The sequence below is a fragment of the Salmo salar genome, chromosome ssa01 (assembly GCF_905237065.1).
Source record: "Salmo salar chromosome ssa01, Ssal_v3.1, whole genome shotgun sequence".
Lineage (NCBI taxonomy): Eukaryota > Metazoa > Chordata > Actinopteri > Salmoniformes > Salmonidae > Salmo > Salmo salar.
This window is the reverse complement of record NC_059442.1, coordinates 129,753,807-129,777,331: the sequence shown is the minus strand read 5'-3', so window position 1 is coordinate 129,777,331 and position 23,525 is coordinate 129,753,807. Positions and strand designations below refer to the sequence as shown.

Sequence of the window (23,525 nt, the reverse complement as noted above, 5' to 3'; positions counted from 1 at the left end):
GTTCTCAATATCACACAGCTGGATGTACACCTTGTATTGTGTGTAACTGCTGAATATTCTTGCAGTCTACCTTGACCGATTTGTTTTAAGAGTTGGGACCCACTGTCGAACATTTCTAAACATCCTTGACGCTTCCTGGCCGGTGCCACATGCCAGTCAACATTCTGTTGCCGTCATCTGCTCATTTTTTTTGAATTACTAACAGCAGCAGCAGCAACCAACATCATACTTTATTAGTGCACAGCTGAGTGAAGATATCTGGTCTGATGGTTGGATGAACTGTTAGATTACCAAGGTAAACAGTCACTCAGTGGTCACATGTCTGCCACATGGTGCTGTGCATTAGAAGGTTCTAATGTATGTTTGAAAAATATCTGTTGCTACTTATTTTACATGAAAGCAGTTGATTCAAAACTCATAACAATTTTTTTTTCTTTTCATAGTGTACTTTTTTATTATCTTTGAGCTCTTATGCTTGTATTTGTTGGTGTGAAATTGTGTGCTCTATCACAGGGTGTGTTAGACAGCTTACTGTGAAATAAAAGCTGTCAGACAGCCCACTGTCTGTACGACATAACAGACCAAGTAGTGTTGAAAAATACAGTTAACTACAGACAAACAATTTTGGTTAGATCACTAACAGTGGATTGTGACGTGTTGCCAACAATTGTCTGTTTTCCTATTCGGCTCCTGCTGATGTCACTTACCAATTTGTTTTGCAGATGATGGATCCTGGACAGGATTTGCTCTTGGCAGCCCTGAGCGAGAGCGGAATCTGCCCTAACGACCTGTTTGACTTTGACCCTCAGGATGCTGCTCTTCCCTCTCCCACCCCACAGGTAAGTGAAACACAGGGAGGCATCTTCCCAATAGTCCAATGTGGCTTCGAGCACTTCTGCATCATTTGAATTTAATGAATGGAAAAGCATTTAACTAATATAGTTATCTCAGTAGTTTAGTGACCTCCCAGTATCTCAGTAGTGGCATTCTCTCCTCTGATCTGCATAAATACATAACTAAAGGACAGCCTGGGCAGGGCTCTACAGTGCGACCGTTTTACTTGTGTATGTGCCTAAATAGTTTGCTGTGCCACCTGGAATTTTAAGTTAGGAGCACCTAGGAAAAAAATCGCCCAGATCATTTTTGCAATGATTACCTCACTGTACCGCAGCCCCTGAGTGCCATGGAGAATACACTGAGTGCTGATTCATGTCTGTCACACTTGCACCATTACTACAAAGAAAATGGCCTGTAATCTCAAATATATTTCTTGGTGCACCTTCATTTTTCAACTTAGGCACACACATGCTCCTTGTGCAAATTTTTTTTTTTTAAAGTCAGCCTCGGTGCTGCTGCTTCAGATGTGTAGTGTTCTCTGGTGCTGATGTGAGTTTTGTTTCTCCTCCAGTCCATCTCCATCAGTGCCCTGGGTGTTGGCTCAGGGATGGAGGCAATGGCTCCACCCACACCTGCAGTCTCAATCAGGGTAGGAACTCTGTTCAACAAAATATGGGTTACAGTGTGCTTTTACCAAGAAACCTAGTCAATCAACCGTTTGAAAATGTTTTCTCCTGTTTGTCTCCACTTAAAAAGGACACAGAATATTTGTGCTACGTCTACACATTTCGTAAAAAACATATGCTTTGTGTTAAACTACTTTACCCAGTTGTATAATGAATGAATGGAATATCTAGCGTGTTGTACTGCAGTATAATTTCTGTGTGGTAACATCTCAACCTCTCCTCCCTGTCCCTCCTCACTGGTCCACCAGCACAAGCCTCAGCCCTCAACCACCACATTTGTCTTAAATCAACTGAATCAGTTGCCATCACTGGGAACAATTGTTGTGACCAAGCCCTCAACTGGAGGCACGGCCAGACACACCATCACAGTCACTAAGGTGGTCCATACAGCTCCGTCAGCCCTGCGGGGATCATCTTCCACACTTACCTACTCCACTGCTCTCCCCTCCCCTGTCTCCACAGTGGTTCCTTCCAACAGAGAGCAGGTCAGTGGAGGAAACACTTTTACCCTGGGAATGGCATTGGGAACAAAACTGCAGCTGAAAATATGAAATAAACAAGTGTGTGTGCACGCTCTGATTTTAGTAGGTGTCACGAGGGCTAAGATGCCTTTCAGTTCCTATGCTGCCATCTGCAAAATAGCAACAAAAGAGGGGAAACTTGAGTTAGAGCCTTCCTTGTAATAACATGTATATTTCCTTCTGTGTCAGATTCAGCTGAAGGACCTGTTGAGGACCGGCAGCACCATGAAGAGCAGTAGTCTGGTGGAACTCATGAGGCTCAAGCCACCGCCAGACATCGCCCAGCCGGTCGCCACGGCAACAGCCACAGGCACCAGTGAGTCACGGTACTCATGGAACCCTGGCTGGGTTCCAATGACTCCAAAATGGTTTCTTTTCTTTTCCCACTCGTCTTTTGGTGTCTGCGAGAACATGAACACTTGATGTCACTACCATTTGTCTCTCACCTATTCTGTACCATTTTCTAAGATCAGAAGTGACCCTGTGGATGGAAACACTGCTCATATTTACAGGTGCAGATCTTGGATTAGAGGCCAGAGCCATATATATGGAGAGTTAGGCCAGGTTTTAGAACAGTCGCCATGTTAGCGCCCATATGGAACTTTATTCTTGAAATGTTGGCGACGTAACAATACGAGAGACGCTCCGACATTTCACTGTGAAATGACCGGCTTTAAACAAAGCAAAACGGAGCAGCGAATTTCATCAGTTTTTACTGATTAGCATTCGGGATAATGTGTGTCTAAGTCTTTACTGTATATTGGTGTCAGCTAACTGCATATCTGCTTTCACTGGACATTTTCATAGGTTTTAAAACTATATCAGATGCGAACAGCACTACTCATAAGCATTCATTTTATTACTCAGCAATGGCCATGGAGGGAGAAGTGGCACTCTCGGAACGTTCTACCGCATTGGCCGAAGACATTTTCAGGCCATGTTATTTTGAGCCCCAGGGTGCAATCCATTCACGCCTTTCCTATCCGTATCAGTTTTTGTCAAATTGTTGCTCTTTAAGTTTGGAAAGCGCTGATCAGGATATAACCCATTTCAAAACCCTTCCCTGTACAGATGATTAACTTCACTCACAGGATCATTAATGTGTACCAAACATGTCCATGCTCAATCAGTGTTCAATGCTTTCATCCTCGCAGATATTATACTGGTCTCGACAAAGATGATCCACAAACCAGGTATGGACAGGATCAAGATCAGGTATCATCTGATTCTAGTGTTATCGTGTAACAGCGTCGAAGAGGGTTGTTATAAACGGGTCCAGTTTTCACACCTTCAAAGCACTTTCAACCACTTGATTTCAGTTGTATGTGGTTGGTTTAGACTTCTATAGTGTATGTGAAACTGAAAGCAAGCGAAACTGAAAGCAAGAAGTGACCTTGCGCAAGGGCAGTTCAAGTGAATCATGCCTACGTGTCTGAAAGTCTTTGTTTCCAATGGACGTGGTCAGTAGACGTGTCTGTACTTCCACTAATGATTTCTGTATTCTTTCTGTACCTCTTCTCACAGCGGAACTGAACAACGGGATAAAGAAGGAGGTGTCAAGTAAAGATGTCGCTCGGTTCTGGGTGAACGACGACATGAAAGTGCGGAGCTTCTCACCTACACTAGTGAGTGGTGTCGTCCAATCGCTGACTCTTAACCAAAAAGGCGAAAGCCGTGGCAGTCCTAGTAAAACCCGTTCCCCCTGTTCAATGACAGACACTCTAGTAGTCTCAAGAAGTTTTCACACACACAGTTCTGAGCATTAGTTTGAATCAGAGTTCAATTATTTGTTAAATTTTAAAAAAAAAAATAAAAAATTGTTCGAGTTGGTTTCACATTGCCAAATGTCTAACAAGCTAAAATGCCTCAACAAAACCATGTGTTCATACTAGTCATTTGTTTGTTGGAGATAAATGCTCACGTTAAATCCGTTTATGATTGTCAATAAGTCTAACTTGCGCGTCCCCAAACGTCATTACTTTCGCTTTGGTCTTCCAACAACATGTGGGAGGAAACAATGCAATAGCCGCTATAACTGCGATATGAATAGGCTATCTTCAGTAGCCTATATGCCGGTATAAACCCCCGTCTCCCCCAGACGCGCTCATAAATTCCCTGCTACTGACAGAATGTTTCAGAGATATCAAGTTATGGTATTGCGTGCGTTTCATCAAATGCTCGCAGTCAAACAACCAATAATAGTTCTCTGGTTCTTTTCCTGTGTTTGGTCCGGACTGCGTTCTCACCTGCAGAGAACTGTACCATGGTACTAATGGAATTGGACCAAGACCACCCTTTTTGAGTGAACCACTGTGCTCTGTTTAGTTTGCTCACGACTGCGGGTATTGTTAATACCAGTCCAAACTAAGGTGGAAAAAGCAACGGAGTTTGGGGGGGGTGAGTAAAAAAGCTCCAAACCAATTTGGTGTGGAAGCCCCCTTATCGATAAACGGCAACAACACAATGATTCCCTAATAATTACTATTTTCTTTAGGATTCAACAGAGCCTTCTGAGAATTTAATTCAATAGCCTGCTGAGTTTCTGAAATGCTTCAGACAGCTTAGTAACGAGTGATTATGTCTTTGTGTAGAAACTCCCAGGAATGAAGGAGGAGGAGGAGGCTGAGGAAGAGGAGGATGAAGAGTTGGGTCATGCTGAGACATACGCTGAGTACATGCCCATGAAATGTAAGCTTAACTATTTAGTTTCCTTTCACGTTTACTGAAGCAGTTAAGCCTTGTTTGAAGGGACTCAAACCAAATTTTTGGGGGGGCATATCCGTTTTTGAATCTGATATTTTTCCTGTAGCCTGAACAGCCAAAAATTGTATGGAATCCGATATTTCAAGCCACCTTCGTAGGTGGTTTAAAATCGGAGACAAATCTGATTCCTGTCCATGGAACTTGTCTGAATGGTGAAATTTGATTTGCCCTCACGTGATTTTTAGTCTGTTATTTGGCATATCTTGTAGTTTGGTAGCTACTCTGAATGTTTGACAAGTATACGTGGTGGCTAATTAACTTAATTGTTTACCAGAAAATTAGTGAATGTGCTAAGGAACTAAACGGCTAGCTAGCTTAGGTGACTGTTGTGGCTAGCCAAAAATAATCTTGTTTATCCTTTGAGGCTGTAAGTGTTCTTACGCTATGATTTCAAAGATTCAGCGCAAATCGGAGACTTCCATCGTTGTCACCTTAGCTTGCTATACAACAACTTCTGATGGATTGAGGGAGCATGAGCACCACCAATCAGCCTACGCCTCTGCACACAGACCCGCCATTACCATGGCAACTAGCATAGCCAGGTCAAAAAACATTACTACAGTCTGAGCAAGCACACATCCGATTTGGTCACTTGCTGTTTGGACAGTCAGTATTCCAAAATGGATTTTAAAAACAAACCTGATTTTGAGCTTTGAATCCTGAAGTGTGGGTGAGGCTTAATATTTATCATACTCAAATAATATTGACTGATGAAAGATGGGTGGAGCCCATGCAGAGATGCACACTGAGTGTTTGCTTTGAGGGAGCAGAAGGCTTAATGGAAAACAAAGATTTGATTGGTCAGTTGGCTGATTTGTTGATTGATGGTTCCAGTGCGGATTGGGCTGCGTCACCCAGACCCAGTGGTGGAGACCAGCTCCCTGTCCAGTGTGAAGCCTCCAAACGTTTGGTACAGAATGTCCATACCAGAGGAGACTGTCGACCGCGGCTGGCTGTCTGCCCTGCAGCTGGAGGCCATCACATACGCTGCCCAGGTAAAGAGCCTACACATTTACGCCACTGCTCACTTGGCCAGATAAAGACCCTACTACAGCTTAGCACTGCTTTATGTACTAGTGTAGATGAGCATTCACAAACCGAAATGTTTCTTGTCTCCATAGCAACATGAGACATTCCTCCCTAACGGCGACCGAGCGTCCTATCTGATAGGAGACGGGGCCGGAGTGGGCAAGGGCCGGACCATCGCTGGGATCATCTACGAGAACTACCTCCTCGGCAGAAAGAGGTCACTCTGGTAAAACTATAACTAGGGTTACCTGATACATCCCATCAATGAAACAAGACACACGTATTACACATACCTATTCACACACACTAATTTCATGAACGCTATTCCATCTTCACAGGTTCAGTGTTTCTAATGACCTGAAGTATGATGCGGAGAGGGATCTGAAAGACATAGGAGCCAAGAACATTCAGGTCCATTCACTAAACAAGGTAAGAGGTTGCCCGCTGGGTGCAGATGTACTTCTCCACGCTTTTTTTTGTCCATGGTAATAAATTGAAGAGGATCCTTCACACTGGATATGCTTTTCATACCTGCCTTCCAAAAGGACGTGTTCACATGCATGTAAAGGTGTTGTCGCGTCACTCAAAACCCATCCTATTTTGTCTGTCCCAGTTTAAGTATGGTAAGATCTCGTCCAAACACAATGGCAGTGTGAAGAAGGGGGTGATCTTCGCTACGTACTCCTCTCTGATCGGAGAGAGCCAGTCTGGAGGGAAGTACAAGACCCGCTTCAAACAGCTGCTCCACTGGTGTGGAGAGGACTTTGACGGAGTCGTATCCTTTCACTGACCAACAGATGACTACTGTAAAAACAAATCATAAAAAACATAATTGCCCTTAACACAACTTGTCCAAATGTATACTGAGTATGTAATCTGTAACTGCCCTTAAAGTAGGAGTTGTAGTAACTGGTAGATGGAAATGTCAGTAGTTTAGTGACGATAACACCTTTCCTTAACCCAAGCCCCTTTTAGATTGTGTATGACGAGTGTCACAAAGCCAAAAATGTCTGTCCCATCGGGTCATCCAAACCCACCAAGACGGGACTGGCGGTCCTGGAGCTGCAGAACAAACTGCCCAAGGCACGGGTGGTGTACGCTAGCGCCACTGGTAAGATACTAACCACCTAGAGAGGAGGCGGCTGGCGTTTTCATGCTTCAAATGATGAGCAGAGTCATTATTCTAGCTGAACCATCTGTGTAGCTCCTATATGTGCTATATAGAGAAGATGGTGGGAAATATAGTACAAGATATGATAACCTAAATGTACAGAAGTGTTCTCCATCTGTGTGTGGTCTTTTATCATTATTTGATAAAACATTTTCAGGTGCGTCTGAGCCCCGTAACATGGCCTACATGAACCGTCTGGGAATCTGGGGAGAGGGGACACCTTTCAGAGAGTTCAGCAACTTTATCCAGGCTGTGGAACGCAGGTGAGGGAGACACACTAGTAACTCGTCATAGTGGTGCAGAGTATTTGTGGTTTAAAAACGGCCACAGAATGGAGGCAGCAAGGGATCTTGAAGTTATGACTCTTGGCAGATGGAATCTGTAGAGGCAGAATGTCTTCAACCCTTAAACTGATACAAAACATGAATATGCAGATCAATCTGTGTTTTGTAGAAAAACTTCTCCTGCTGAAGTCTTGTTATACCTCCCCTTGTCTATGTCTATCGATATGGTGTCTAGCGTATCACAAATGACTTTCCTTGAAGAAATATCTATTCCAAATAAACCTTTTCCTCCCTTGCATTCCATTTTCCTCAGAGGTGTTGGTGCCATGGAGATAGTTGCCATGGATATGAAGCTGAGGGGGATGTACATTGCCAGGCAGCTGAGCTTCACAGGCGTCACGTTCAAGATTGAGGAGGTTCCCTTGACAACCCACTACATCAAGATGTACAACAAGTCTGTACGCCTGGTAAGGAGCCTTGACCTAATCCTAACCTTAACCATTTTCCCTGGGGTCTTTTCAGAAACAGAAACTCTGTTTTAACCCTGTCTTTCAGTGGGTGGCTGCGCGGGAGAAGTTCCAGGCGGCTGCTAACCTGATGGAGGCAGAGCAGCGGATGAAGAAGTCCATGTGGGGTCAGTTCTGGTCGGCCCACCAGAGGTTCTTCAAGTACCTCTGCATCGCCTCCAAGGTCCGCAGGGTGGTGCAGCTTGCCAGGGAGGAGGTCAAAAACGGAAAGGTGGGTGGGATGTTTCAGAAGATAAAAAGACGGGATTGTGTCTTTACAGGATTTTTTTTTTTACATCAGATTTCAGAAGTTTAGGAATACTGCCACATGCATATTGGTTTTAGTGTATTGTGGTTTGTTTGAGAGGAGGTGACTGGTGTTCTCCCGTATGTTTTCCTGTGAACCCAGACTGTGTGACTAGAGGCCTGTGTCTCTCTCTGTAGTGTGTCGTGATTGGTCTTCAGTCGACAGGAGAGGCCAGAACACTGGAGGCCCTGGAGGAAGGAGGAGGAGAGCTGAACGACTTTGTTTCCACCGCAAAGTAAGTTTTCACCCAGGCAGGGAGTCCGCTGGTCCTTAACGTCTTAAATTAATTCATTTGATTTAAACTCTTTTAGAAGTATTTTTCTGCGCAAGGAGAGGACTGCAGTGTTTCCGTTAAAGAATCATTAAATAATACTGGAGGCATGCTTTCAAGATGATAGTAAGCTATCCAAATGTGTGCTTGTGTGTGCCATTATACATTCCCTGAACATGTTAGATGTAATAGCTAACTTCTTTCATGTCTTACTTTGCACTGGAAAAGGTCAGTCTAGAGCCCTCCAACTTAGCTACCTTTTTGAAGTATAGCTGTTTGATACCTGATTCACTGAATGAAGGAATATTATTTCTTTTTTACTTTTTGGTTGTAAGCTAACGTAATAATCTTATCGCGTAATACCGCCAAGAGAGCTACAGGCTGTGTACCTACTTTTGTTCCAAATCCACTCCAACACACCAGATTCTACAAATCAACTGCTCATGACCTTGTTAAGCTGACTCGGTGTGTTTGAGCAGTGCTGGATCAAAAGCCTGCACACCCAGTGGCCTAGCCCTCCAGATGGAGACTTAACCCCGTTTTACACAGTAAAATTGGGGTATGTTTGACTTCAAGGCATTATTCCCCCCCCAAGTGGTATCATTATAGCTGGAATTGATAGCTGGTTGTATGATTTCCTAGCAGCAACATTAAGTCACCAGCAGTCGATAATTATACAAATGTCTATTCTGAAAACGCTTACCTGTAACTGTTTGCTCAACTGCGGTGCTGAAATTCATAGTTTTAAATAAACTTTTATCGAATACAACCACAGACCTTTTCCTTATTTGTGATGCTCACTCAGCACGAATGCGCTTGTGTCAATTGAATCTCAGATTACATAGTACGCCGCTACGTCTCCAGTTGAGCAACACAAATGAGGGAGAAGTCGGTTGTATTCAATAAAATGTCATCACCCCACGGAAGGAGCGCAGTTGTACAGGACAAAGAGCTACATGAAAGCGTTTTTGGAATTGACATTTTTGCAAGTATCGACTGGCGCCTCAATGTTGCAAGCAAATTGCGCGACTAGTAATCAATACTCAACTCTGACTAATATATGAGAACGGCGTTGACCGCTCCTCAGCTAGTTTCTGGTGTGGAATATTATTGTGTGTGGTGCGTGCTGACTTCAACATTTTATTAAATTGCAGTCCAAGTTAAACTTCATGGAGCCTGCAGATGCCCTGTATGAAGAGAACATATTGAGAAACAACTTGGAATCTATTAGGACATTATATTTAACATGGATTGTGATACTTTTGTCTTATTGGGGCTAGTATTGTACAGCTGTAATGCTAGCTAGCTGTATGCTAGTACTATCTTTAACAAGCTGTTTGCCTTCTCCCCTCCCAGAGGTGTTCTGCAGTCCTTGATAGAGAAGCACTTCCCTGCTCCAGACAGACAAAAGCTGTTCAGTCTGCTGGGCATCGACCTGTCGGCCAAGAAGACGCCATCGCCCAGCGAGGCCGCCGCAGAGCAAAAGGGCAAGAAGAGGAAAGGTACTTGAGGTTCAGGCAGTAGGGTTGTAAATGATTCACCGATACTCATTGGTCCTGGTTTCAAATGTTTAAGAAATGAGTGCATTGGTCCGCGGGACCGGAAATCGATTCAAACGTTACGAATCGCAGGTTCACAAAATTTGTACCATGCCTTCAGAAAGTATTCATACCCCTTGACTTAATCCACATTTTGTTACAGCCTGAATTCAAAATGCCTTCTTACCCATCTATTCACAATAGGCCATAATGACTAAGTGAAAACATGTTTTTAGAATTTTTTGCAGATGTATTAAATACCGAAATAACTAATTTAGGTAAGTATACACACCCCCTTGAGTCAATACTTTGTAGAAGCACCTTTGGCAGTTATTACAGCTGTGTGTCTTTCTGGGTAAGTTTAAGAGCTTTCCTCACCTGGTTTGTACAGCATTTGCCCATTTTTATTACTTTCAAAATTCTTCAAGCTCTGTCAAATTGGTTGTTGATCATAGCTAGACAATCATTTTCAGGTCTTGCTGTAGATTTAAGTATCTCGGCCGCTCAGGAACTTTTAGGTTATTGTCCTGCTGAAAGGTGAAATCATCGCCCAGTGTCTGGTGGAAAGCAGACTGAACCAGGTTTTCCTCTATGATTTTTGCCTGTGTTTAGCTCCATTTTGTAAAAAAAAAATGTATCCTGGAAAAGCTCCCCAGTCACTAATGATTACAAGCATACCCATAACATGATTCAGCCACCACTGAATCTGTTTGAATTCACTGCTCGACTGAGGGACCTTAAAGATAATTGTATGTGTGGGGTACAGAGAAGGTCATTCAAAAATCCTGTTCAACACTATTAATGCAGACACTGAGTCCATGTGACTTGTGAAGCACATTTTTACTCCTGAACTTATTTAGGCTTGCCATAATAAAGGGGTTGAATACTTATTGACTCAAGACATTTCAGCTTTACATTTTTTTATGAGTAAACGATTCTAAAAACGTGATTCCGCTTTGACGTTATGGGGTTTTCTGTGTAGGCCAGTGACGACAAAATCTAAATGTAAACTAATTTAAATTCCGTCTAACAAAACTAAATGTGGAAATAGTCGAGGGGTGTGAATACTTTCTGAAGGCACTGGAATTAGGTCGACAGTCATTGATCAACAAGTCATTTTGCATGCCGAACAACCCCAGTAGCCTTGTCAAACTGCGCAGTTGTGCGCTGTCCAACGAGAGGTAGGCGTATTCCTGAGCTGGCACATCTGCGTGTCACCTTCAGCATTCAAATGTTTGTAAAATGGCTTGCGCAATATAAGGCTTTGGTTGTCACTCAACTAATAATGTAATTTGCTAGGTTATTTTTATGAAATGCGCTGTTGAAAAATGCGTTTTACCGGAGTAAAAGTAGCCTAGTCAACTCATCTGGCTATAGGTAGGTTACATGCTGATCAGGGCTTACATTAGACTTAATTTCAATTGTTCCAAGTTCATCAACAATAGTTTTGGAAGTTTTGTTTGAAACAATCATTGTATATGGTCATTTTTAGATATACAGGGTATAGTTGATAATGTCATGACGAGGACAGCAATCACTTTTGCTGCCCGCATTGCATGGTTGACACGGGAGAAGAGAAGCTCATTTGGAGTGTTTTCAGTACAAAAGTGTGTGTGGGGTGGTAGATGCCCAGTTTCCCTTATGGCTCAGCTCAGATGCCAACATACATCATTTACACTCAGAAGTCAGCTCAGACGAATCAATCCAGCTCAGAGGCACAGCTCATGAGCTCCATCAGCAGCAGATTTTAATTTCATGTTTTTATGTAATAAATGTTAGTGTATAGCACCGTATTGCATCAGTTTCCTTCCTCTAATCAAACTAAATGTATTGTAGGCCGTCTATCTAGATGCGTATCGAATCGTCTTGAAAAGGGAAGATGCCCATCCCTAGCAGGTGATGGATCTGATGGGACAGCGAAGAGTTTGCTCTTAGTTTTTGTTCAGTTGGTTACTTCAGCAACAACATCTCTACTTGCCTATCCGGTGTTCTTTTTACATTCTTTCTTTTGTATTTTTTTTTAACCCTTTCTCCCCCATTTCGTGATATCCAATTGGTAGTTAGTCTTGTCCCATACGGACTCGGGAGAGGCAAAGGTCGAGAGCCATGCATCCACCAAAACTTGACCCGGCCAAGCCGCACTGCTTTTTGACACACTGCTCGCTTAACCCGGAAGCTAACCACACCAATGTGTCGGAGGAAACACAGTACAGCTGGCGACCGAAGTCAGTGTGCATGTGCCCGGCTGTCACAAGGACTGAACCCGGATCTGTAGTGACGCCTCTAGCACTGCGATGCAGTGCCTTCGACCGCTGCGCAACTCGGGAGGCCTGCCTATATTTTTGTGTGAACCTGTGACTCATCCTAGGTGTTTTATGTAATATTCCGGCTTACTGTTCCACATATGAGACGTGAATCTTTAAAAAGGCCTTATTGTGGGAGACTAAGTGTTTTGGCTGTTTACAGCAGGTGCTGAGATAAAGAAACCTGAGAAGCGGAAGAGAAAGTCTGGTGGTCTGTCGGGGAGTAGCTCTGACGACAGCGAATCGGAGGAGTCTGATAAGGATGATGCGGAGAGTGACGACAGCTTCAAGTCGGTCAGCTCTGGAGAAGATGATGATGACTTCAACCCCTTCAAGGATGATTCCAGTGAGGATGAGGAGGATGGTGAGCGAGGGAGATTGATAATGATATTTAAGACGTTTGATTACTACCGAAAATTGTCTTATACTTTCTTCCTCTTTTAGACCCCTGGCTGTCTGGAAAGAGGAAAGAGGTGAAGAAAGGCAAGGAGAAGATGAATAAAAAGAAGAAAAAGAAGAAGAGCATTGACCCAGACTCTATCCACAGTGCCTTGTTAGCCTCTGGTCTGGGCTCCATCAGGCCTGCTTTCACCACCCCCATAGTCAAGACCTCCAGCACACCTGCCATAGGTGAGTTAGTAGCAACAACGCACCTGCCATAGGTGAGTGTCGTGTCGAACTGCTGTGCAAATCCCCTTTTGCCATCTATGTATTTTCTAAAGCATGAGTTAGGGTTGTATAACCAGTCAAGATTAGCTTATATATATATATATATTTATTTATTTATTTATTTATTTACCTTCTCTCCCTCCCTCTAATCCCTCCATCAGCCAAGGTAGAGGCAGATGACAGCTGTATGACCAGTCAGGATGCTGTGGAAGATGCTCAGCAGATGAAGAGAGATCTGTTGGACCAGCTGGAAAAGCTGGCTCAGGATCTACCCCCCAACACTCTGGATGAACTCATAGACGAGCTGGGAGGACCGGACAATGTGGCTGAGGTAACGGGTTAACCTTTTAGATGTGATGGCAAAATGTAGATTTCCGCCTAAATAGACATACCCAAAAGTAACTGCTATTCGTGTGTAATTACATGATTCTGACATGAAAAACTTGGTATATATGGAAGGAAGACATCTGGGAGATTATTAGGAAATGATCAGAAGATGGGAGTTACATAGTTCACAAGATCAAGCACACACAAAATAACTTATTTCATAATTCATTGAAACGTTTTAAGTGAATTATTGATGACTAGAGCTGGATACATATCAGATGGCTTCCGCAACATGTGAACAATGGCAGGAAAAACAAATGGGATCGATAAACCTAACTAGAAATGGACAGTTGTTTTATTAAGTCAGGTGTGGTCATGGGACATTTCCAAGTGTCCCTAAACCTCTCCAAAGTGGCATATGTCTGTAAATTATATCATTCCAGTGCTATTACATATTTGCAATCCTTAATTTGTTCAGTATAAACACAATTTCTACCGTATGAACCTCATTCAAACGTGGTGGTGTTTTGAGGTATCCAGGGTACATTCAAGTGTCCTTTCAACCTCTCCAAAGTGTCAATGTGGTAACTGCACTGTTATTGCACACTGGATGTGCCTAAATGTTATTGTTCACTATAAAAAAATGTCATTTCAACAACACCAACTCCTCTAAAACATTGGTCGTGTCAGGGGGAATATTATGCGTTTTTTTTTATTTATTTTTTACCTCAAGTGCCTGAACGTTTAGCCTAGGCACATCCAATGTATTGGTCTCACATACAAATGAACTGTTTACAAAAACAATATAAAAAAAACAGATGCACAATACCAGTCAAAAGTACTCATTCAAGGGTTTTTCTTTATTTGTCCTATTTTCTACATTGTAGAATAATAGTGAAGACATCAAAAATATGAAATCACACACATGTAATTATGTGTTAAACAAATCAAAATATATTTCAGTTTCTTCAAAGTAGCCAGCCTTTGCCTTCATGACAGCTTTGCACACTCTTGTGGTAAAAAAAACGTCTTAACCCACTTCGTGGTCTTGTAGGCTACTACCAGGTCCTCTATCAGATAGGTCGACACCCCCCATGCTGGCATTGTAGTCCTTCACAGGAATAGGGATATTTGTCCTCACCTGTGCCCCATTGGCAATTTTCACCCTCCTTGAGACATGGTCGTTATTGAATGCCTTATGCTGTGTGGGGAGCATGGTTACTTCCCTAGTGTCCTTCCATTTCACAAAAAGCAGTTTGTTAGTCTTGATTCAACGTATGGTCCCTCTCTCCGATGTCTTTGTCATGTTGTTTACCTTGGGAAATCGATTCTGTTAGGGGCTTGTGGCAGCATTCATCCTATTTCCTTTTAAGAGGTCTATGAAAAGTGGATGTAGAACCATCAGACAGGGTGATTGACGTGGCAGTGGGGAGTGAAGACCTTGACCGGCGGGGGGTGCTTGCTGGGCACGGGGGGCTCCCAAACGTCGTCATCCAGATCCTCTGCATCCTCCACTCTGTGGTGAATACAATAATGGGATGTATTGTTGTAAGACACACAGAATTACAGTTGACTAAATTTACAAAACGACTACGTTAAACTAAAACGCCAAGTGACTCACATAGGTGTGAAGCACACACACACACACACACGATGCAAGCAGTAACATTTTGAAGACCAAGGCAGAGGTGATAACCACAAATGGCCATGAGTTAAGTGGCCTCTCAAGTTACAAGGATTAAAGTTAGAACAGTGAACTAATATGAAAAATATATCATCCCAAAGTAGTCTAACGTTAAAATGTCTTGTTACATAGGCCTATGTAAACTAAATCCAAAGCTATAAAAAGTCTTAAAGTGGATCCAGTATGCTAAAGAGATGAAATCTGTTTACAATGTAGCGTGCTCGGTGCGTCTGGTCTCTGAGCCAGGTAACAATAGTTTGCATTGCGTGTAAAAGGTTCTAGGCCTTGCTTTGTCCCACCCAGGTCAACGGCATATCCCTGGAAAGTTTATCATTGGCTACAAGACTGTCAAGGTGCCATAATAGCCAATCCCCTGTAATGGATGCCTACAGCGCGTAAGCAGGCGACGTCATATTTTTGATGCGCAAAGATAGTCACTCGATCAAATCAAATTTATTTATATAGCCCTTCGTACATCAGCTGATATCTCAAAGTGCTGTACAGAAACCCAGCCTAAAACCCCAAACAGCAAGCAATGCATGTGAAAGAAGCACGGTGGCTAGGAAAAACTCCCTAGAAAGGCCAAAAACCTAGGAAGAAACCTAGAGAGGAACCAGGCTATGAAGGGTGGCCAGTCCTCTTCTGGCTGTGCCGGGGGGATATTATAACAGAACATGGTCAAGATGTTAAAATGTTCATAAATAATTATAATAATCATAGTAGTTGTCGAGGGTGCAACAAGCACGTCCGGTGAACAGGTCAGGGTTCCATAGCCGCAGGCAGAACAGTTGAAACTGGAGCAGCAGCATGGCCAGGTGGACTGGGGACAGCAAGGAGTCATCATGCCAGGTAGTCCTGAGGCATGGTCCTAGGGCTCAGGTCCTCTGAGAGAAAGAATGAGAATTAGAGAGAGCATATTTAAATTCACACAGGACACCGGATAAGACAAGAGAAATACTCCAGATGTAACAGACTGACCCTAGCCCCCCGACACATAAACTACTGCAGCATAAATACTGGAGGCTGAGACAGGAGGGATCAGAAGACACTGTGGCCCCATCCGATGATACCCCCGGACAGGGCCAAACAGGCAGGATATAACCCCACCCACTTTGCCAAAGCACAGCCCCCACACCACTAGAGGGATATCTCCAACCACCAACTTACCGTCCTAAGACAAGGCCGAGTATAGCCCACAACGATCTCCGCCATGGCACAACCCAAGGGGGGGGCGCCAACCCAGACAGGAAGACCACGTCAGTGACTCAACCCACTCAAGTGACGCACCCCTCCCATGGACGGCATAGAAGAACACCAGTAAGCCAGTGACTCAGCCCCTGTAAAAGGGTTAGAGGCAGAGAATCCCAGTGGAAAGAGGGGAACCGGCAAGGCAGAGACAGCAAGGGCGGTTCGTTGCTCCAGCCTTTCCGTTCACCTTCACACTCCTGGGCCAGACTATACTTAATCATAGGACCTACTGAAGAGATATGTCTTCAGTAAAGACTTAAAGGTTGAGACTGAGTCTGCGTCTCTCACATTGGTAGGCAGACCATTCCATAAAAATGGAGCTCTATAGGAGAAAGCCCTACCTCCAGCCGTTTGCTTAGAAATTCTAGGGACAATTAGGAGGCCTGCGTCTTGTGACCGTAGCGTACGTGTAGGTATGTACGGCAGGACCAAATCGGAAAGATAGGTAGGAGCAAGCCCATGTAATGCTTTGTAGGTTAGCAGTAAAACCTTGAAATCAGCCCTTGCCTTAACAGGAAGCCAGTGTACGGAGGTTAGCACTGGAGTAATATGATCACATTTTTTGGTTCTAGTCAGGATTCTAGCAGCCGTATTTAGCACTAACTGAAGTTTATTTAGTGCTTTATCCGGGTAGCCGGAAAGGAGAGCATTGCAGTAGTCCAGCCTAGAAGTAACAAAAGCATGGATTAATTTTTCTGCGTCATTTTTGGACAGAAAGTTTCTGATTTTTGCAATGTTACGTAGATGGGAAAAAGCTGTCCTTGAAACAGTCTTGATATGTTCTTCAAAAGAGAGATCAGGGTCCAGAGTAACGCCGAGGTCCTTCACAGTTTTATTTGAGACGACTGTACAACCATCCAGATTAATTGTCAGATTCAACAGAAGATCTCTTTGTTTCTTGGGACCTAGAACAAGCATCTCTGTTTTGTCTGAGTTTAAAAGTAGAAAGTTTGCAGCCATCCACTTTATGTCTGAAACACAGGCTTCTAGCGAGGGCAGTTTTGGGGCTTCACCATGTTTCAGCTCAAAAGACGAAAAAGTCTTTTTTTTATTATTATTATTTTTTTAATTGAAATTTGCTATCATAAATGTTAGCAACACCTCCGCCTTTGCCGGATGCACGGGGGGTATGGTCACTAGTGTAACCAGGGGGTGAGGCCTCATTTAACACAGTAAATTCATCAGGCTTAAGCCATGTTTCAGTCAGGCCAATCACATCAAGATTATGATCAGTGATTAGTTCATTGACTATAACTGCCTTGGAAGTGAGGGATCTAACATTAAGTAACCCAATTTTGAGATGTGAGGTATCACAATCTCTTTCAATAATGGCAGGAATGGAGGAGGTCTTTATACTAGTGAGATTGCTAAAGCGAGCACCGCCATCTTTAATTTTGCCCAACCTAGATCGAGACACAGACACGGTCTCAATGGGGAAAGCTGAGCTGACTATGCTAGTGGCAGACTCCACTAAGCTGGCAGGCTGGCTATTTCATTGTGGAGGTAGAGGAGTTAGAGCCCTGTCTATGTTCGTAGATAGGATGAGATCACCCCTCCAGCTAGGATGGAGTCCGTCACTCCTCAACAGGCCAGGCTTGGTCCTGTTTGTGGGTGAGTCCCAGAAAGAGGGCCAATTATCTACAAATTCTATCTTTTGGGAGGGGCAGAACACAGTTTTCATCCAGCGATTGAGTTGTGAGACTCTGCTGTAGAGCTCATCACTCCCCCTAACTGGGAGGGGGCCAGAGACAATTACTCGATGCCGACACATCTTTCTCGCTGATTTACACGCTGAAGCTATGTTGCGCTTGGTGACCTCTGACTGTTCCATCCTAACATCATTGGTGCCGACATGGATAACAATATCTCTATACTCTCTACACTCGCCAGTTTTAGCTTTAGCCAGCACCATCTTTAGATTAGCCTTAACGTCGGTAGCCCTGCCCCGTGGTGAACAGTGTATGATCGCTGGATGATTCGTTTTAAGTCTAATACTGCGGGTAATGGAGTCGCCAATGACTAGGGTTTTCAATTTGTCAGAGCTAATGGTGGGAGCCTTCGGCGTCTCAGACCCCACAACGGGAGGAGCAGAGACCAGAGAAGTTTCGGCCTCCGACTCGCTTAATGGGGAGAACCGGTTTAAAGTTTCTGTCGGCAGAATAAGCGACACCGGTTGAGCATTCCTACAGCGTTTCCCACCAAAAGCCATGAGAAAAGTGGTCCGGCTGCGGGGACCGTGCGAGGGGGTTTATACTAACGTTACTATCTGTACTTACTGGTGGCACAGACGCTGTTTCATCCTTTCCTACACTGAAATTACCCTTGCCTAACGATTGCGTCTGAAGCTGGGCTTGCAGCACAGCTATCCTTGCCGTAAGGCGATCGTTCTCCTGTATATTATAAGTACAAAGACTGCAATTAGAAGGCATCATGTTAATGTTACTTAGCTTCGGCTGTTTGAAGTCCTGACGAACCATGTCCAGATAAAACCTCCGGGGTGAAAAAGTTGAATGAAAAAAACGTGATGTAGTCAGGTAGCAAAGTAAGATCGGCAACAAAACGCACAGCAGCACGTAAACAAGTCTGCAAGTTGTTGCCATTAAGTTCTACATCATCAGATGACATTGGCAATAGGCTAGTAAGGATTAATTTGATACCCCCCATGTAGCTATAGCTCCAACACAGACCAAATGGAAGCTTACCTTGTAAGATGTTTGGTGTAAATGTTGTGTAAAATAGAAATGTTGACGCTTGGGGCTGGTGATGAATAACAGTAGGTCACAGGCAGGCAAATAATATATCCTCAAGATCTGAGTCCCAGCATTTGGTGTGTCAGCGTGTTCCGTGTTTATTTTGTTTATGCTTCACAACGCTAACCGGAATGTAGGTAGCAACATTTGGACCTTTTTCAATGTCTTTACGTCTCTTTTTATCCTTTTTGTTTTGTTCACACATTTTCTCTGCTGTATTCCAGATGACGGGCCGTAAAGGTCGGGTGGTCAGTAACGACGACGGCAGCATCTCTTACGAGTCCCGCTCTGAATTGGATGTTCCTGTGGAGATCCTCAACCTCACAGAGAAACAGAGGTTCATGGACGGAGAGAAAGTAAGGGAGGACTGGGAGATAAATAGGAGAAACAAATGTTTTATTGTCACACACCGTGTAGGTGCAGTGAAATGTGGTGTTTTACAGGGTCAGCAATAGTAGTATGGTGCCCCTGTAGCAAATTAGGGTTATTTTCCTTGCTCAAGGGCACATTGGCAGATTTTATTTTTTTAACCTTGTCTGCTCTGGGGTTTTTTTAACCATTGACCTTTCAATTACTGGTGAACAATCTGTCTGTGCCCTTGGGCAAGGCACTTAACCCTAATTTACTCCAGGGATGCTGTACTACTATGAGAGGTAGAGCCCCGAGCCAACTGCTCTATATGCTAGGCTACCTGAGAGAAGGACATGGGAGGAGGGAAAAGTAATACACCATGATTCTGTCTTAGGCGAGGGGTACAAGCACAATGACTTGAGAAATGTAGGTTGTGGCGCGGTCTCCTTCTTTGAGTCACAAATTATAGCATCAGTTGAATATATTGGTCACAAACCATAGCACAGAACTATTCCTAACCTTGTTCTCCTCCCTCTCCAGAACATAGCCATCATCTCGGAGGCAGCTAGCTCCGGTATCTCCCTGCAGGCTGACCGGCGGGTGAAGAACCAGAGGAGGAGGGTCCACATGACCCTGGAGCTGCCCTGGAGCGCAGACAGAGCCATACAGCAGTTTGGTGAGAAATTTCTCTCTGGCTGTGGTTTCATTACTCCCATACAATCTCACGCACTGAGACTTTTGTAAAAAATGCTATAGAAATCAAATCTGTCTTCACTCTAGTCTTGTGGGATTTACTTGTCTCTCAATAATGTGGCTCATTGTACTTAATTTACCTGGCATATCTCTGGGGGTTTCCACTCTGTTACAATGGGAATAGTAGGTATGAGGTATTTTAGAATAATGAAATGTGTGTTCTGCGTAATGCTACCATTGTCTGACATCTCGTTCCATCTCTCTCTCAGGGAGGACCCACAGGTCTAACCAGGTGACGGCTCCAGAGTACGTGTTCCTCATCTCTGAGCTGGCTGGGGAACAGAGGTTTGCCTCCATTGTGGCCAAGAGACTGGAGAGCCTGGTAAGAACCTGTCCTGTCAGTGGTTCAATTGAGCTGACCAGTTGAAAATATGGATATTATCCCCCATGTTTGAGTTCTTGAAGTTTGGCTGCTGATGCTACATGTGATCTGTGTATTCCACAGGGTGCCCTCACGCATGGAGACAGAAGAGCAACAGAGACAAGAGATCTCAGCAGGTTCAACTTCGACAACAAAGTAAGTAGATACACCACATAGGAACACGCTGTGTGTGTGTGGGGTTCAGTTTCTAACTTTCTGCTCCACTCCACAGTATGGCAGAAATGCACTGGAGATCGTGATGAAGTCTATTGTCAACCTGGACTCTCCGTTAGTGAATCCTCCTTCGGACTTCGAAGGGGATTTCTACAAAGGTGTGTCTGGACAGATCTTGTAATACAGTCATAGGATTTATGTCCGGGCAATTCCTTGGTAACAGAATGATGCTAAGACTCAGATGTTAACTTTAAAATGTATACCAAACAAAACCCAATAATTGCCATGTTAAACAAGGCAACAGTAACAATGCTGTCCCCCACTAATGATCCAGCCTTGGGGCAATCAGAATAATTTTGTAATTAAAGGCTCTCTATGGCAAGACGCATCATTCACCCAAGTTTTAGTCAAAATCAGGCCAGTGTTGTCCGAGATTGCGTGGGTTAGCTAGACTCATATCCCTGAGCATGTGTGCCAAATTTCATCACTCTGAGTCACAGATCAGGAGACATAAACATGTGCCCGTTATAGTGCCACTCTGGTCGATATGAATGTTCTTGCATATGTAGTCTTGACAGTGTTTGCAACATGTTTACCAAGTTTTGTTACAATACGAATATCCTTGACTGTTTTATATGCATTTATTTGCCAGAACACGCCCACGTGAATGTTTATTGGACAATAGCTACCTAGTCTGGAAAATATTGCTTTGAGACGAGCAATGGACATTAGACCAGTGTAAATCTGGCCTTTGGTCTGATAAGTCCAAATTTGAGATTTTTGGTTCTAGCCGCCATGTCTTTGTGAGACCCAGAGAAGGTGAACGGATGATCTCCGCATGTGTGTTTCCAACCGTGAAGCATGGAGGAGGTATGATGCTGTGGAGGTGCTATGCTGGTGACACAGATTTATTTAGAATTCAAGGCACACTTAACCAGTATGGCTACCGCAGCGATATGCCCTCCCTTCTGGTTTGCGCTTCCATATTCCATGTGTTATTTCAAAGTTTTGATGTCTTTATTATTCTACAGTGTAGAAAATAGTAAAGATAAGGAGAAACCCTTGAATGAGTAGGTGTGTCCAAACTTTTGACTGGTACTGTAATTTGGCCGTGATGGCGGGTGGGGATACATGTGCATTTGATAGATTGGTGCAGGGCGCAGTGATCAAAGTTGATACATTTGTATAATTTCATCACCTGGTATAACCAATCGCATAGGCCAGTCTGAGTATGCTTTGCAAGTTTGCTGTCACGCAGCCTGAGTGACCGAGAAGAAAAATGGAGCACAGGTTCGCGACAGACATGCAAGCATGTCTGTAGAAGAAATATGACCCATATTACCGCACCTACCTTTTTTGTTCTTCCTATGTGATTTCGCCTGCATTTTATATCGCGGGCAGTTTTTAACTAATCCCAGGTCATGAATTATTGGTTTGATATACAATTCAGTCATGTTGGCTAGCTAGCAAGCAACCAGCTAACTTGACAATATGTCTAGGCAAATTTGATTTGCACAGGAATAAAGGAAAAGGGTCTGCAAGTCATGAGATGTATTCCAAAGGTAGGATTAGTGTAGGCCTAATGTAAGCCTAAACTATACTGACCAAAAAATATAAATGCACCATGTAAAGTGTTTTTTCATTAACTGAATTAAAAGATCCCAATTTTGTTTAGTGAAGATTTTTCCTTTGCAAAAATAATCCATCCAAGAAGCTGATTAAACAGTATAGTCATTACACAGGTGTACCTGTGTTGGACAATAAAAAGCCACTCTAAAATGTGCGGTTTTGACACACAACGCAATGCTACAGAGGTCTCCAGTTTTGAGAGAACGTACAATTGGCAGGAATGTCCACCGGAGCTGTTGCCAGATAATTTATTGCTAATTTCTCTACCATCAGCCGCTTCCAACGTTGTTTTAGAGAAATTGGCAGTGCGTCCAACCGGCCTCACAACTGTAGACCACGTGTAACCACACCAGCCCAGGAGCTCCACATCTGGCTTCTTCACCTGCTGGATTTTCTGAGACCAGCCACCCAGACAGATGATGAAACTGTCAGTTTGCACAACTGAAATAATTTATGCAAAAACTGTCAAACCAAATCAGGGAAGCTCATCTGCGTGCTCGTCTGACTGCAGTTTGGCGTCGTAACCGACTTCAGAGGGAAAATGCTCACCTTCTCCAGTTTGTGCTCTTTAAGGATGAGTCCCGGTTTCAACTATTCCAGTCAGATGGCAGACAGCATGTACTGCGTCGTATGGGCGAGTGGTTTGCTGACGTCAACGTTGTGAACTGAGAGGTCCACTGCCACCATGGGGCAAGGCATAAGCTACAGATAATGAACACAATTGCATTTTATTGATGGCAATTTGAATGCACGGAGATACCATGACGAGATCCTGAGGCCCATTGTCGTGCCGTTGCAATCACCATGTTGCCACATAATGCACGGCCCCATATCGTAAAGGATCTGAACACAATTCCTGGAAGCTGGAAATGTCCCAGTTCTTCCATGGCCTGCATACTCACCAAATATGTCACCCGTTGAGCATGTTTTGGATGCTCTGGATCAATGTCTACGACTGCATGTTCCAGTTCCCACCAATATCCAGCAACTTGGCACAGCTATTGAAGTGGGACATTCCATAGGACACAATCAACACCCTAATCAACTATGTGAAGGAAATGTCGTGTTGCATGAGGCAAATGGTCACACCAGGTACTGACTGATTTTTCTGATCCACGCCACTACTTTTATGTATCTGTGAGCAACAGATGCATATCTGTGTCCGGGGGATCGCGATACTACTCGGTATCGTGATACTTGGCCTGGTATCATATCAATAGTAAAATGTTGGCATCGTAACAACACTACTTAAAGTACATTTCTTTTTGTAAGTTTTTCAGTGGAAATTGTTGAAGGTAAGTCCTTGATGCTGAGTCTCGGCATCATTCTGTTATTGTGGAATTGCCCATCCATATTTTGAGCC

General features: G+C 43.7%; 1 protein-coding gene across 7 annotated transcripts in view; it reads left to right on the top strand.

The window, feature by feature from the left end:
• sbno1 (strawberry notch homolog 1 (Drosophila)) overlaps positions 1 to 23,525 on the top strand; it is a 29,193-nt gene that overhangs the window by 1,251 nt on the left and 4,417 nt on the right. Inside the window, exons 2-27 of one of the 7 annotated variants that reach the window (XM_014127391.1) lie at positions 206 to 295; positions 723 to 839; positions 1,409 to 1,486; positions 1,772 to 2,008; positions 2,234 to 2,360; positions 3,199 to 3,237; positions 3,569 to 3,669; positions 4,636 to 4,732; positions 5,642 to 5,802; positions 5,929 to 6,062; positions 6,175 to 6,265; positions 6,450 to 6,611; positions 6,812 to 6,947; positions 7,165 to 7,270; positions 7,605 to 7,758; positions 7,847 to 8,029; positions 8,242 to 8,339; positions 9,732 to 9,877; positions 12,380 to 12,580; positions 12,661 to 12,846; positions 13,047 to 13,216; positions 19,119 to 19,250; positions 19,786 to 19,921; positions 20,208 to 20,320; positions 20,444 to 20,515; positions 20,592 to 20,691. In XM_014127391.1, the coding sequence (XP_013982866.1) occupies positions 723 to 839; positions 1,409 to 1,486; positions 1,772 to 2,008; positions 2,234 to 2,360; positions 3,199 to 3,237; positions 3,569 to 3,669; positions 4,636 to 4,732; positions 5,642 to 5,802; positions 5,929 to 6,062; positions 6,175 to 6,265; positions 6,450 to 6,611; positions 6,812 to 6,947; positions 7,165 to 7,270; positions 7,605 to 7,758; positions 7,847 to 8,029; positions 8,242 to 8,339; positions 9,732 to 9,877; positions 12,380 to 12,580; positions 12,661 to 12,846; positions 13,047 to 13,216; positions 19,119 to 19,250; positions 19,786 to 19,921; positions 20,208 to 20,320; positions 20,444 to 20,515; positions 20,592 to 20,691 (3,277 nt within the window). In that variant the 5' untranslated portion in view covers positions 206 to 295. Of the gene's footprint in view, positions 1 to 205; positions 296 to 722; positions 840 to 1,408; positions 1,487 to 1,771; positions 2,009 to 2,233; positions 2,361 to 3,198; positions 3,238 to 3,568; positions 3,670 to 3,854; positions 4,442 to 4,635; positions 4,733 to 5,641; positions 5,803 to 5,928; positions 6,063 to 6,174; positions 6,266 to 6,449; positions 6,612 to 6,811; positions 6,948 to 7,164; positions 7,271 to 7,604; positions 7,759 to 7,846; positions 8,030 to 8,241; positions 8,340 to 9,731; positions 9,878 to 12,379; positions 12,581 to 12,660; positions 12,847 to 13,046; positions 13,217 to 19,118; positions 19,251 to 19,785; positions 19,922 to 20,207; positions 20,321 to 20,443; positions 20,516 to 20,591; positions 20,692 to 23,525 lie in introns of those variants that run through there. The other 6 variants (XM_045688855.1, XM_014127400.1, XM_014127385.1 and 3 more) reach the window with 6 other exon arrangements.